The following is a 12406-nucleotide window of genomic DNA, read 5'->3' as shown; positions in this document are numbered from 1 at the left end:
CCAGCCACCACCAGACCTCCCCAGCAGCTCGCTCCAGCGCAGGCCAAGGAGGAAAGAGAACACCCAACTTCCAGGCAGACATCCCAGTGGGTTTTACCAAAGTGGAGTGTGGCACTTAAGCACTTGTCCTCACCAGCAACAAAGGCCCCTCTAGTGATGGTCCATGTCACCAAGACCACTTCTCAGCACCAGCAGCTTCTTCAGGAGAGCAGCAGGAAGGCTGGGTGGAAGGGGCAGCCCTTTACCTGCCCAGCTGCAGCGTGCACATGCATTAAGCTGCCTCCCCTGCCTGTGAACAGACCACTGACCTCTTCCGGGAGCCAGACGAGCAAGAAAAATCACCCATTCAAAAATAGGGCTTTTATTTTTATGTAAAAAACAGAGTAAATAAAAATGGACTTTTTTTTTTTTCTGCTCAGGTTCTGACAGCCACCAGCTGCTGGGCCCACTGCCTGCATGTACCTCTAGTATTGGAGAGGAGAAAAGTCAGACAAGATAAAAACAATGCACGAGGCTAAGACAAACGTTACAGAATCTCCGCAGGGATGAAACTCAGAACAAACCAGCCCGAATCATTCCCCATTAAAAAGGGCTAAAATCCTGGTTCAGCACTACCCTGTGACAGAGGAGAGACCTCCTGCCCCCAGCGAGACACCCCAGACAAGGAAATTAGGACAAATCTTTCTGAAACTGCTCAAGCCCCACACCCAGTGCTCCTTACAAAGCTACCTCTGGCCAATATTTTCCTCACGAGGACTCCGGTCCCAACAGCCCTTTAGAAAACCTTTAGACCAGCCACCTTGTGGTCACTTTGCTTCTGCCCCCTCCAGCAGCATCCCCACTTCCAGTCTTCAAAGCACATTAGATGCCAAAACCAAAAAGGCAACTGAAAGCGCCGCGGTCCCATTCCAACAACGGGGTAGAGAAGAGCAAAGAGCCAGCAAGAGGGACACGCTGACAAAGTCACTGGGTCTAGGGATCAGCTGACAACTAACAAGCAGCTCCCCACATTATAAAGCAAAATGAAGGAATTTAATGTTCTAATCCTTTCATGGTAAAGTTAAAAAAAGTACTGAGAATATCTGGGTGGACTATTAGATCTCATCTAGCTGAAGGTCAAGCCAAGCATACGGCCAGGTTAAAACAAACCAGAGCCCTTCCAATGACCAATTTGACTGTCCTCATCTCAGATGGGCTGTGACAAAGCCAGTCCTCCAGATATCAGCATATTCTGCGACTGTCAGGTAACAGCTCCAACCTTGGAAGAAAAGGAAGAAAGAGGCAGGACAGGAGGGGGAGAAACGTTATTCCTCCGTCTCAAGGTGAAAACAGAGACACCAAGAGCTACAGCTTCCCTGAAGATACCACTTCTATTGGCATCGCGGTGTTCAGCTTTAGAGAGCAATCCAGTGCAGGGGCAGTCAGGCACCCCGCTCCTCTGGCGACCCTTAAAACAGGATGAGGAGGGGTACCCGAGCAGGGTGTATCCTGGGCACACACACCCGCTCACTCACATACACAGCAGAAAAGGAGCTTGGAGCTTGCTGGCCCCTCTGCCATGCAGCCAGTCCTCTTTTTCTCAAGGCCTCTGACTCCTCCCTCCCTACCGACGAGGTCGCCTGCTTTGGACAGATCCAGTCGCTTACTCTGAGCTCTCTTCTACCTCCTTCTGTTTCTTCTTCTTCTTCTTCTTGGTGCTGGTCTCACTAGTCTGTAAAGGGGTTGGAGAGGTCAGGAAGGGATCAAAAAGGAATTCCCCAACTGATGATTTCAGGAGGAACAGCCCCATTCCAGACGCAGTGGAAGCTCCCCACGGCCACAATCCTCCCTCACCACCACGCAAGCACTCAAGCACACGGACTGAATGCCAGCACCATCCTCCCGCCGGGGCCCCTTACAGGGCACCAGAGCACAGAGGTGGCCTGGCAGGAACAGCGTACCCACCAGCTGCCCCGGGGCACAGATGGCTGCTCACCCCATCCCTGCCCTACTGCAGATCCACCCCCACAAGCTTCACCTGCCTGATCTCCCACCACCCTCAACCAGTTCAGTTTACTATACAGTTTACTATGTATTCAGTTTACTATACGCATCTATACAGGCGTCTTTCTCTGCCTGCGGGGAGCCCGGCACTTCAGGGACATAGAATCACAGCATGGTTCGGGTTGGAAGGGACCTTAAAGATCATCTAGTTCCAAGCCCCCTGCCATGGGTAGGGACACCTCCCACATGCACAGCAGGATGCCACTGCGTTTATCCTGGAGGTATTAGGCAGAGACAGCAATCTCTCCCGTGCTTGGACCACACCATGCCAGCACCCAGTTACGTACCACTTCTATTTGCTCTCCTCCACTCTCAGCTGCCTCTTTGGCCTTCTTCTCTTTCTTCTTCTTTTTCTTTTCCTTTTTGCTCAGCTCCTCTGGTGGTGGGGTGTCAGGGGATGGTGGGGTCACAGCCTCATCACTTTCACTCTCTGACTCTCGCTTTCTCTGTTAGGGGAACGTGTTGTCAGACACACCATCTTCCAAAGTGATGGGAGAACTGTCTGCAAGCCCGTTGCAACTATTTTGCCCAGTTCAAACTTCACAGTTAACAATGCGTTGAGCAGGAGGGTGCGCTACAGACTGCCAGTGGTTCCCTCCAGCACACACTGTCTAGGATTTGCTTCTGCTGGAATTGCACCCCGTATTTCTCAGTGTTTCCTGTACCCCGAACGCTCCAGAGTTTGAAACACTGCTGCACCTTTCCAAGCGCACAAGCCCTGACTTAGGGAACTTTAGATGCAACTCTTGCATGGACATAGCAACTGTTTGTAGTCTCCAGAAAGGTTCTCTGGCGCAACCCTCTATTGTGGCTCCATACAACCTATTTCCTGGGATGCTGCAGCTTGTACACCCCGAGTCACAGCTCCTCATTCTCATACTGTGCTACGGGACTCTCACCCAAAGTACAACATCCCAGAGACTAACAGCCGGGGTAAGACCCTGAACAGGTCACCCTACAGCTAGCTCACAGGCCAGGCAGCCACAACACACGTTGGGGCACTAGGTTCACAGAATGCAAAACACTTTCCTCTGTAAAACAACCAACCGAAGCAGCCTGATACCAACTGCCTAAAGGAACAGGCATGTATTCACTCTTCGTCAGGGCCCAAACAACCTTACAGCCAGAGAACACGAGTGATACTCACTTTTGGAGCCCTCTCCACCTCTGAAACAGCTTGGGGAACAGCAGATGCCTCTTTCTTGGAAGCATCCCTGAAAGAGAAGACCCCCAGGCTGAGCAGGACAGCCGCTGCCTCGCGCTGCTCTGTACAAGTACAAAGCCCCGTCCCCCTCGCGAGGGTTCCGTAACCTGCACCAGGCGCTGGGTGGGGAGGCTGGTGTGGGGAAGACCTGCAGCCTGCACCAGGGCCAGCTGGGCTGGGCAACAGCAAGGCCCTCCCCCGTTTAATTTAGCAGACTGACTCCCTCTAAAACCACAAGCACAGGCTAGAAAGGGATAACTGTCTGCTCAGGGTCTTTCCCACCAGCGCTGCCCAGTTAGCAACACGTTCCCCGGGACGGCAAGAAATGCCACCGCACCCCACGGGTCCGCACAGACGACAGCCTTGGGCCAGGCCTAACACGCTGCAAGCACAAATGGCAGCACTCAGCCCAGCCCTCCCCTCTGCCCACCACGCAGAAACCATACGCCCTGTACCCACCTGTAATCCACATACTCCTTCTTCCAGGAGTCCGGTGTGCTCTCGTTGGGCTTTCCGTGCTTGTCCAGCAGACCCTTCTGGATCATCATCTTCTTTTGACTGGCCTGAGAGCAATGAGCAACAAGTCAGACTGGAGCTCCAGGGAGGAGAAATCCTCCCCGTGACTTCAGCCACTCAGCCTAAGAGGAGGTAATCCAGGAACAAGCCAAGCCAACTACAGCATTACTGATTTAACACTTCTCCAAGGACTTCCTAACAAATCACACAAACATCCCCTGCACAGCAGCCTACAAATCTCAGGCAGGAGGGATCTTCATCGGTAAACAAGGGCTAATTTGTGGGGGAAGCAACACCAGCAGAATAAGATGAACTCTGCACGTTGTGGAGCTCAGATCTCTGACTGGGTTTCTCCAGCTTAATGACATGCCACATTCCAGCTGACCCCCTTTCAGCTGCAAGTGCAAGGCTTTGCTGAAGACTCCACGATGCTTGAATTGGCCTGCAATACCTAACATTTGCTGCAAGATAGATGCACATGCATCCCCACGGCTTTCTACGTTTCACCTGAACCACAGCAATGGAATAAGCCACAGCAACTTGACACATGGTTTTAAGTCTGAGCTGCGCCAGCCTGGCTGCAGTTAAGCTACCACTACTGACCCGCTGATTTCCACGGCTACTGCACGTCTGAGACAGGAGAGGAACCCAACTATGGGTGTTCCCACTGCTCCTGTCCTTCAGGCACAACACAGTGTCTCACAAAACAGCGTGCATTTTGGCACTGTTGCAGTTGCACCAGAAGGAAGAGCAACTCCTTGCCCAGCCTCTCCAGAGCCATCAGTATGGGGTGATAGATGAAGGTCATCTTTGCACAGAGTGCTAATGCCATCCAATTCACATCATTTGGCTCTTTACTGGAGGAGGGCTGGTGCTGCACAGACCTGAGGAGCCCACACCTGAGCTGGGCCTTGGGTAGAGCTCCCCAGGCTCCATTGGAAGGAAAAGCCTCTCTCCCACCAGCACTGGGAAGTGCCACCACTGTGGCTCCAGGAGACCACAGCAGAATTACACCAAGGTCCTGGAGAAGACACAGGCACAGCTCTGCCCGAGGGGCCTGGAGTCCCACATGCCGACAGCCGGGCTCCACCGCCACCCTGGGACTGACCACATCCCCACACCGCTTACCTTGGGACCGAGACCCCATTTGCGGGGATACGTGTCTCTCTCCATGATCACTCTCTTGATCTTCGCCACAATGCCATGGTCGCAGGTAGAAATCACTGCTGTGGTCATCAAGGCAATGGCTGCAGAAGCAGGCAGAGAGTTCATTAACTCTTTAACAGCAGAACTGCAACAGCAATGCAGGAACCTGCTGTGTCCAGCCTGTTCTTTCACTGTTAGCACAAAGACGAGCAACACACACCCCCCACCAGCGCCATTTCAGCCCAAAACCTCACTGGAAGTAAGTTCTGGACTAACACTAACATTCACAGGCAGCAAGTGTGTCAGTCATGGATTAACCACACCATAAGCACAGGCGTCTCCAGCTTACACCAGAAGACTGGTTCTGGACCAGTGAACACAGTTAAGACCAACTATTCCCCAGAGCAGCACCAAGACCACCACTGGATGGGGGAAGAGCTCTGTGAGCAGCTACTGGAGCCCTTCCAGGCAGCTCAAGGAACCACGACACTATAAAAAAGAGCAGCGCTGCTCCTTCGTCAGCTCCCAAAGCCTTGCAGAGCCAAACTAGAGGAGACTAATTCTACCAATAAACGATGTTTTTCCTGCCAGGTCCCTGAGATGACCAGAGTGAAGGTGGTACAAACAGCAAGGCGGAATGGCTTGGCTGTGGTGACACCTCCCAAGGTTGCTCAGTCCCACGGGTCTACACAGAGCATGAGGCTGTGCAGCACTGCGCACCGTGACACATCATCTGTACTGTATGTCAGCACCTGCCACCTACACAGCTTCTCTGAAGACCCTGGTTAGAACAAAACACCCTTTCGAGTCACCTCACAGAAGCTGGTAGTTGCTCAAGTCCTTTTACGCTGATCTGCTCAGAAGCGTGACGTGTCAGGTAGCAGTATGTGATCAGACATCATCCCTCGTCTCAGTGGGGACGGAGTCCCCCCAAAGAGGGGCTCCAACCCTGCCGGCACCACTTCACTCCTGCAGGCAGCCAGCCACACACCACAGCAGCACCCAGTAGGACACTGGGAGACTGGAGGGTCTCTGGAGGCTGCACAGCACCCAGACCCTAGAACAGGAATCGGGGTGCTGCAGGAGGGCAGCACCACTGCACTCAGAGAATGGATAAACTTCGTCATCACCTCACACACAGAGTGCACCTGAGCATCACACAGCTGACACCAGGCTGAGGAACTCTTCACACCTTGCCAAGGACTGATGCAGCCGCTATTTCTTAACGTCCTGCCCAAAACCAGCTGCCCTGGGCCATGCTCACCCACAGTCCCCATCAGGAAGCACTATTTAAAACTTCTGCACATAGGGACTCATTTGTTGTGCATTCACTGGAACTCAGTCTGTTATTTCTGCAGTTAGCTGGGCACAAGAAGAACAAGGAGTTTCATACCTAGGCAGATAGCTTCTCCTTTCGTGGTGATGACAACAATCTCCTGATTAAGTTCAATACCATCTTCATACCTCAGGACACCAGGCAGCATAATCTTGGCTCCATAGCAAATGGCATTAACCTGAAAATGTAGGGAATGAATAGGAGGGCTTATAAGCTACTGGAGAATATAAAAAAAAAAAAAAAAAAAAAAAAAAAAGGTAAGAAGTGTCTCTGATATTTTAGCTGCCCATTGCCATTACTGTCCCAGCAATAACATCCCCATATATCTATTTTTTATTGTCCACTGTATAAAACTTGGGGGCTTTGGAAAAAGCAAGCAAAGCCCCTATGACAGCAAACATGTGCGGCAGATCTTTTATAACCATCAGCACCTCCTAAACTGAGAAGAGCAGCTTCTCTGCCACTCAGTTCTTGGCTCTTGCATCTTACTGCTGATCTGGTGGTGCCTGTAATAGGTCCTACACAGCTCACAATCACAACAGCGCCGGACACCATGCGGATCCTGATCCCCCATTTATTGTATTTGCTGCACAAGTTAGGAGGACACTTTGCGGTCTCTGGCTGTCACCTGGCACCATCTCAGGAACTCACCGCGCTGTCTTTCATGACTAGCCGCTTGTGTGAGGTCAGCAGTTTCTCCAACGGCAGGATAACTCTTCGCAGGTAGCTGTCGTCCTTATTGTTGTCGTATTGCCACTGTGCATCCAGTACATCGTGCATAGTCACCATGTTGTCCTGCCAAGACACAAACCCTCTAAACTCTCCTACCAGCCACCAACGCAAAACACACACAAGGCAACAGCTAAAGTCCAACAGCCATGCTGAAAGGGAGTGAAGAACAGATGCCCAACTCAGAAGCATCAAAAAAACCAACGTAAAAGAGGCAAGAATACTTTCCTTTAACAGCTTAAGGTCAGACTGCCCTGTGCTGACAAAGACTTCACCCTTCCTAATCGCAGACAGCACTTGGATGTAGTGTATAAGGTCTGTCCACATGAAACTTCGAAACATGGCTAAACTTCAAACAAATACCTGGGACTTCTAGACAAAGGTTTGTGAGTACAAGTCTAAATTAACCAGCTCTTCAATCTGTGACACGGAATAAATTATTGAAGCAGCTGTAAGCACCCGACACCTGGAAGTCAGAAGACTGCCAGTAATTACAGCTGTGGTAAGAGCACAAACGGGTGGGGAAACACTTGCACTCTGATACTCCTGCTTTGCAAGGAAGGAAATTAGTTCTGGAGTTTGGACTGGCAGCAGGATCCAGCTACGATCAGACTGAAGAGACCCTTTAAGTGTTCAAGGCCACACACACGAGCCTGCATCTCCCAGGCTCATTTTGACGAAGCACGTTCCCTGTGTTGTGCCCTGACACCAAGCGGTCGCAGATTGCTAAGCAGACAGCTCACAGGCCTGAACATGGGGCATGTGCACTGCATGGTTTGTAGGCTGAGAAACACAGGTGGCATAAAACAAACTTTCAGTCACCGTGGTGCATCTCCCAGTCGCACGCTGTCCCAAAGTTTAATTACCAGAACAGGGTAAAAACCCTGAACTGAACTCAACACTTTGGTTACAGACCGTCTATGGGAAAAGCTCCCATGTTTTTGGGGCTATTCACAAAACTCCTCCCAGCCGCCATGCACCTATACCTTAATACTGTAAAAATAGCGCAGTTCCAAGGAATTCTTGCAATTCTAACAATTTCAAATTTGCTGGTTATAGTTAGAGCTGCCACTCTACCTTCTCTCCCAGGATACCCGAGCGCACTCTGCGGAGCTCTTGCATCTGGCCCCCCACACCAAGCAGCAAACCAAGGTGAACACAGAGCGTTCGGATATATGTGCCTGCTTCACAGCTCACCCAGAAGATACCTGAAAGGCAGGACAGGACAGAAGAGTATTTAAATACGTATCTAGAAACTCCCTCAGAGAGAAGCTGTACATCCAGCCCTTCAGAGCCATCAGCCTGGGGTGATAGATGAAGGTCATCCTTGCACAGAGTGCTAATGCCATCTAATTGACATCATTTGGCTCTTCAATGAAAGACACAGCAGTATAAAAAAATAGATGGGATTTACTTCTCAGCACACCAAAATAATGCATAAAGCAGTTACTGCTTGACGGTGGTGAGGATTTATGTTTGAAGACATCTGCCAAGAATAGGAAGCAGCCCATTTCACAGGAAACTGCATCATCTCTCAGCTTAACAGGAAGAAGGCAGGAAAGCCCTGTTTTACCTAATCTTCTCTCAGGATCATACTCCACCAGTTTGCTCTCATAGATGGTTCTGACTCTCAGTTGTCGTTTGACAGCAGCAATGAGGGGCGGTCGCTGAAACAGTGCGCCTGTCAGAGTTTCTATTGCCTGAGGGTAGAAGCAGAAGAAGTAACAGCTCACACCTGTGCCCTAACAGGAGCACCTTGGGGTCTGTGGCAACTATGACCGCTTCCATGAGTAAGAAACCACAAGTTTCAACATAATTTGGCGGTGTCATATTTAATAAAGTCGATCCGAGACAGCAATGCGGTCAAAATGCCACCCCAGCTGCCAGCGACAGCTGGGCTTTTTCATCAGGTGACAGTATGTGATCAGACATCATCCCTCATCTCAGCGGGGACGGAGCCCCCCCAAAGAGGGGCTCCAACCCTGCCGGCACCACTTCACTCCTGCAGGCAGCCAGCCACACACCACAGCAGCCCCCAGTAGGACACTGGGAGACTGGAGGGTCTCTGGAGGCTGCACAGCACCCAGAGCCTAGAACAGGAATCGGGGTGCTGCAGGAGGGCAGCACCACTGCACTCAGAGAATGGATAAACTTCGTCATCACCTCACACACAGCACCTGAGCTCCGCTCTCATCTCCCACCGACACTGAACACTTTGCGTGTAAAGCACCTGCACGGCCAAGAGCATGCCGAGACTTACCCTGGCAAGCTGCGCCTCACTCTCAATTGCATTGTGCAGCCGAACAATTCCCACATACTCTTTGCCTGAAAGAACGACAAGAGCAGTCAGGAGTGGCCGCTTGCATTTTATGTTGACCTCAAGGTCCACACTGCTTCACAGCCACACACCCCCAGAGCCATGAAATTTTTACAACCCCTAGGAAGGACGCACAGTTTCTTCTGGAGTTGGTTGTTCTTTCAACAAAATAAATCTAAGCTACATTTATTTCTTCACTGAGTTTTATTGCACTGGGCTGGTAGAGGCTGAGACCAATAAGTTCAGTCAGTACATGAAGCCAGTCTGTCAGAAGTGTTTTCACTGACTTAAAACGGTACAAGCCCCAGAGAAGCAATCAAGAAAAACCCAACTTGTGACAGCACAGACGCACCCTCACCAGCTTGGAGTGAGAAGGATGAGCAACCCTTAAGCACAAGGCACTGAAGACCAAGACTAGCCCTTTCAAAGGCTGGAAATCTCCATTTCGTCGCCAAAAGAACTCCACGGCTCCCCAGTCGCTTAGACTGTAAGCGGTCCTGGGCAATAAACATACCTGCACTCTGCTGAGATTTGACCAGCCGTGTTGCCCTCTCAATGCACACAATGAGGCACCCAGTCACCTTCGGGTCCAGAGTGCCACTGTGACCAGTCTTCTCTACTCGAAGGATGCGCCGGATCCATGCAACCACCTCGTGGGAAGATGGATTGGAAGGTTTGTCGAGGTTAATAAAGCCGGACCTGTAGTGCAAGATGACAAGAGAGTAGGAGCTAAGCATCAGGGCAAACACAGCAAGAGCGTAAGAACTTTGGCAATATTTTTCTTAGCTGCAAAGAAACGTATTTCTACCCAGGCAAATAAGTGATGAACCTCACAGCTGCTCTCAGTGAGCACACGTCAAGCTGCTCTGTGCACAGCAGGTGATATATTCCATGGTCAAAGAATTCTCTTCTCCCCAGACAGCTCATCACTACTCTGTACTTAGACCAAATCAAATGCTACAAACAAACTCTGAGCAGTCTCAAAGCCTAGCAGGCCAAAGGACTTTCCACGAGACCCCAGGGAATTCCTCAAGTGTTTGCATGTCCGTCCAGAGACCAGCCACAACCCCAGAACAAAGCAAACTTCACAGAAAGTGACCAGCAGGTACTATTTAGACATTTACTGGTTAGTAGCAAGGCACCGAGTCCAGCAGAAAGGTACAAGGGGAATCCAGAACAGAAAATGTTTTGAAGATATTAACTGTGCAAGAAAAATAAACCACTCTGACCCTTATTACACTCACCTAACGTAGTCAGAAATCTCTCTCTTCAGGGGATTAGCGCCAGAAGGAAGCGGTGTGTAGTGTGCTGTCATCACATTTAACTTGTCGAAGTTCTACAAAATGCAAGGAAAAGTTACAAGTGTTCTTGAGCTCACCTTGGTTTCAGCATCACTTTGCCCCAGTACATCTCCCCAGTTACACAACGTCTGATTTGTACATTTATGTGAAAGAGCCTCTTCGAAATGAAAATGACCTGACAATGAAACCACAACAGTGTTTTACAGAAAGAGAAGGAAACAGAAATCCTGCGCTGAAAGAGATGGCCGAGCAGCACAATACCAACCTTTAAAATACAGGATAAATACCGCGTGCCCCCGAAACTCAGCACAAGCAACTCAGAAGTCTACACAGACCACCGTCAGACATAACTATCTGAAGAAGTCTGGTGGGGTCTTTACTGAAGATGATGAACTTCAAATGCAGGCGTGCAAATGATACTGATAGATAAATTTTCTAACGCGATTTCTGCATGCAGAGGGTCTCCCTCTGCTGCGTGCCACACGTGCTGCTTCTTAGCAGGAGGGTTACGCAGAGGAGGAGCTGAGCATCTCCACGGGCCTGCACTGAGCGAGGCAGGACAGAAGAAGGAGCAGGATCAGGGGTGGCCACAAGGTTGTCTGTAAGCCGTTTACCTTCAGCAGCAAGGGCCACTGGGACGTGTCCAGCTGGGCAACGCGGGACTCGGGCTTGATGAAGAATTCCTCCGTGTGCTGAATCTCCTAGGGGGTGGATGAAGATAGGAGACATCAGAGAAGGGAAACTCGGAGGCCCGGGCCCCTGCCCGCTGCCACGCGGACCCTCAGACGCCCCCAGAGCAGCGGCTTTTCCCCGCCACCAGCGGGGCCTCCCCCCAGCGGACCGGCTCCGCTCCCTCCGGTGATGGCGGGGGGAGGGAAGCTCCTCCACGGCTTCTGCGAGGCACGGCTACTCCCCGCCCTACCCCCATGCCCCACGGACCGGCCCCAGCCCCACGGAGGGTCCCACCGTGCCGCCACAGAGGGGTCCGTGGAAACCCCCCCGGTTCCCCGAGCCCAGCCCCGGGCAGCCCCCGCCGGGCCGGCGGCCCCGCGCTCACCGCTACATCCTCATCGGGGAGCGCCCGCTTCTCCTTCTTCCGTCGCTTTTTCACGCTGAAACCTGCGGGAGCGACACGCTGAGCGTCCCCGCCGCCCCGGGAGCCGGGCAGGCCCCAGCCCGCGCCCGCCACCCACCCACGTGGCGCCACGGCGGTGCCCAGCCCCGCGCTCACGCCGCCCCACCGGGGCTCCCCCAGCCCCTGCTCTTCCCCCGCACCCACACCGCGACCCGGCCCCGGGGCGAGGCGCCCCCCCCCGCCGCCGGTCCCCTCCGCTGCGCACCGTCCCCGTCCGCCATGGTCGCGCCGCGTGCTGCCGCCGCCGCCGCGCAGGGACCGGAAAGGCCGCCCCCTTCCCGACAAGCCCCGCGGCAGCACGTGACCGCTTCCGCCCCGCGCGGGCGGAAACCGCCGGGGATGATGGCGGCGGGAGAGCACCGGGGGAGGTCCTTCACCCGGGAGCGCCGCGGAGGAGCCCGGCGCCGGGTTGGGGCGAGAGCCTCCCGCTGGCCCCGCCGGCGGCTGGGGAGGGACCGGGCGGTGTCGCCGCACCACACACCGAGCAGGCATCGAAACCCGGAGAGCAGCAGCGGGCGGGGCCCGATCCGTCCCGCCCCAGAAGCGCCGTGTCCCGCAGAGCGGCCCTACCGCCGCCGGGACACCCCCCCAACACCGACCCCGCAGCGCTCCCGAGGTCCCGCGGGCAGGCAGGGCGCGCCGGCACTAATTGCAATTAGACCGGGTGCACCGAAGAAGG

At 53.0% G+C, this 12406-nt stretch overlaps 1 protein-coding gene and 5 non-coding genes across 6 annotated transcripts; all 6 read right to left on the bottom strand.

Moving 5' to 3' along the window:
• Positions 1–345: 345 nt before the first annotated feature.
• Positions 346–12037, bottom strand: DKC1 (dyskerin pseudouridine synthase 1). Its single transcript, XM_074600143.1, has 15 exons — positions 11933–12037; positions 11650–11711; positions 11207–11293; positions 10536–10627; positions 9806–9990; positions 9235–9299; positions 8548–8674; positions 8052–8182; positions 6897–7040; positions 6303–6423; positions 4892–5010; positions 3707–3810; positions 3191–3257; positions 2331–2489; positions 346–1711 (listed from the first exon to the last, which is right to left on the bottom strand). Exons 1-15 carry the CDS (start codon positions 11946–11948, stop codon positions 1643–1645), a joined length of 1548 nt encoding a protein of 515 aa, XP_074456244.1. The 5' UTR covers positions 11949–12037; the 3' UTR covers positions 346–1642.
• LOC141749089 (small nucleolar RNA SNORD83) lies at positions 4539–4614 on the bottom strand. Its single transcript, XR_012589252.1, has one exon. It is a non-coding gene; the product is annotated as a small nucleolar RNA SNORD83 (small nucleolar RNA).
• Positions 5797–6044, bottom strand: LOC141749096 (small nucleolar RNA SNORD17). The gene has a single exon (XR_012589259.1). It is a non-coding gene; the product is annotated as a small nucleolar RNA SNORD17 (small nucleolar RNA).
• On the bottom strand, positions 7749–7883 carry LOC141749094 (small nucleolar RNA SNORA36 family). Its single transcript, XR_012589257.1, has one exon. It is a non-coding gene; the product is annotated as a small nucleolar RNA SNORA36 family (small nucleolar RNA).
• On the bottom strand, positions 8267–8342 carry LOC141749088 (small nucleolar RNA SNORD83). Its single transcript, XR_012589251.1, has one exon. It is a non-coding gene; the product is annotated as a small nucleolar RNA SNORD83 (small nucleolar RNA).
• LOC141749097 (small nucleolar RNA SNORD17) lies at positions 8895–9142 on the bottom strand. The gene has a single exon (XR_012589260.1). It is a non-coding gene; the product is annotated as a small nucleolar RNA SNORD17 (small nucleolar RNA).
• Positions 12038–12406: the final 369 nt, after the last annotated feature.

The sequence above is a fragment of the Larus michahellis genome, chromosome 9 (assembly GCF_964199755.1).
Source record: "Larus michahellis chromosome 9, bLarMic1.1, whole genome shotgun sequence".
Taxonomy (NCBI): Eukaryota; Metazoa; Chordata; class Aves; order Charadriiformes; family Laridae; genus Larus; species Larus michahellis.
Note: the sequence above shows the minus strand (reverse complement) of the source record. Positions and strands in the feature narration are given on the sequence as shown.

What these genes read in the sequence shown, in the direction of transcription:
- DKC1 (XM_074600143.1), bottom strand. An exon ending in GAGATTTCTGACTACGTTAG is followed by an intron (nt 9,991 to 10,535) that starts GTGAGTGTAATA and finishes CTTGCACTACAG; the next exon opens with GTCCGGCTTTATTAACCTCG. An exon ending in GTGAGGCGCAGCTTGCCAGG is followed by an intron (nt 8,675 to 9,234) that starts GTAAGTCTCGGC and finishes TTCTACCCTCAG; the next exon opens with GCAATAGAAACTCTGACAGG.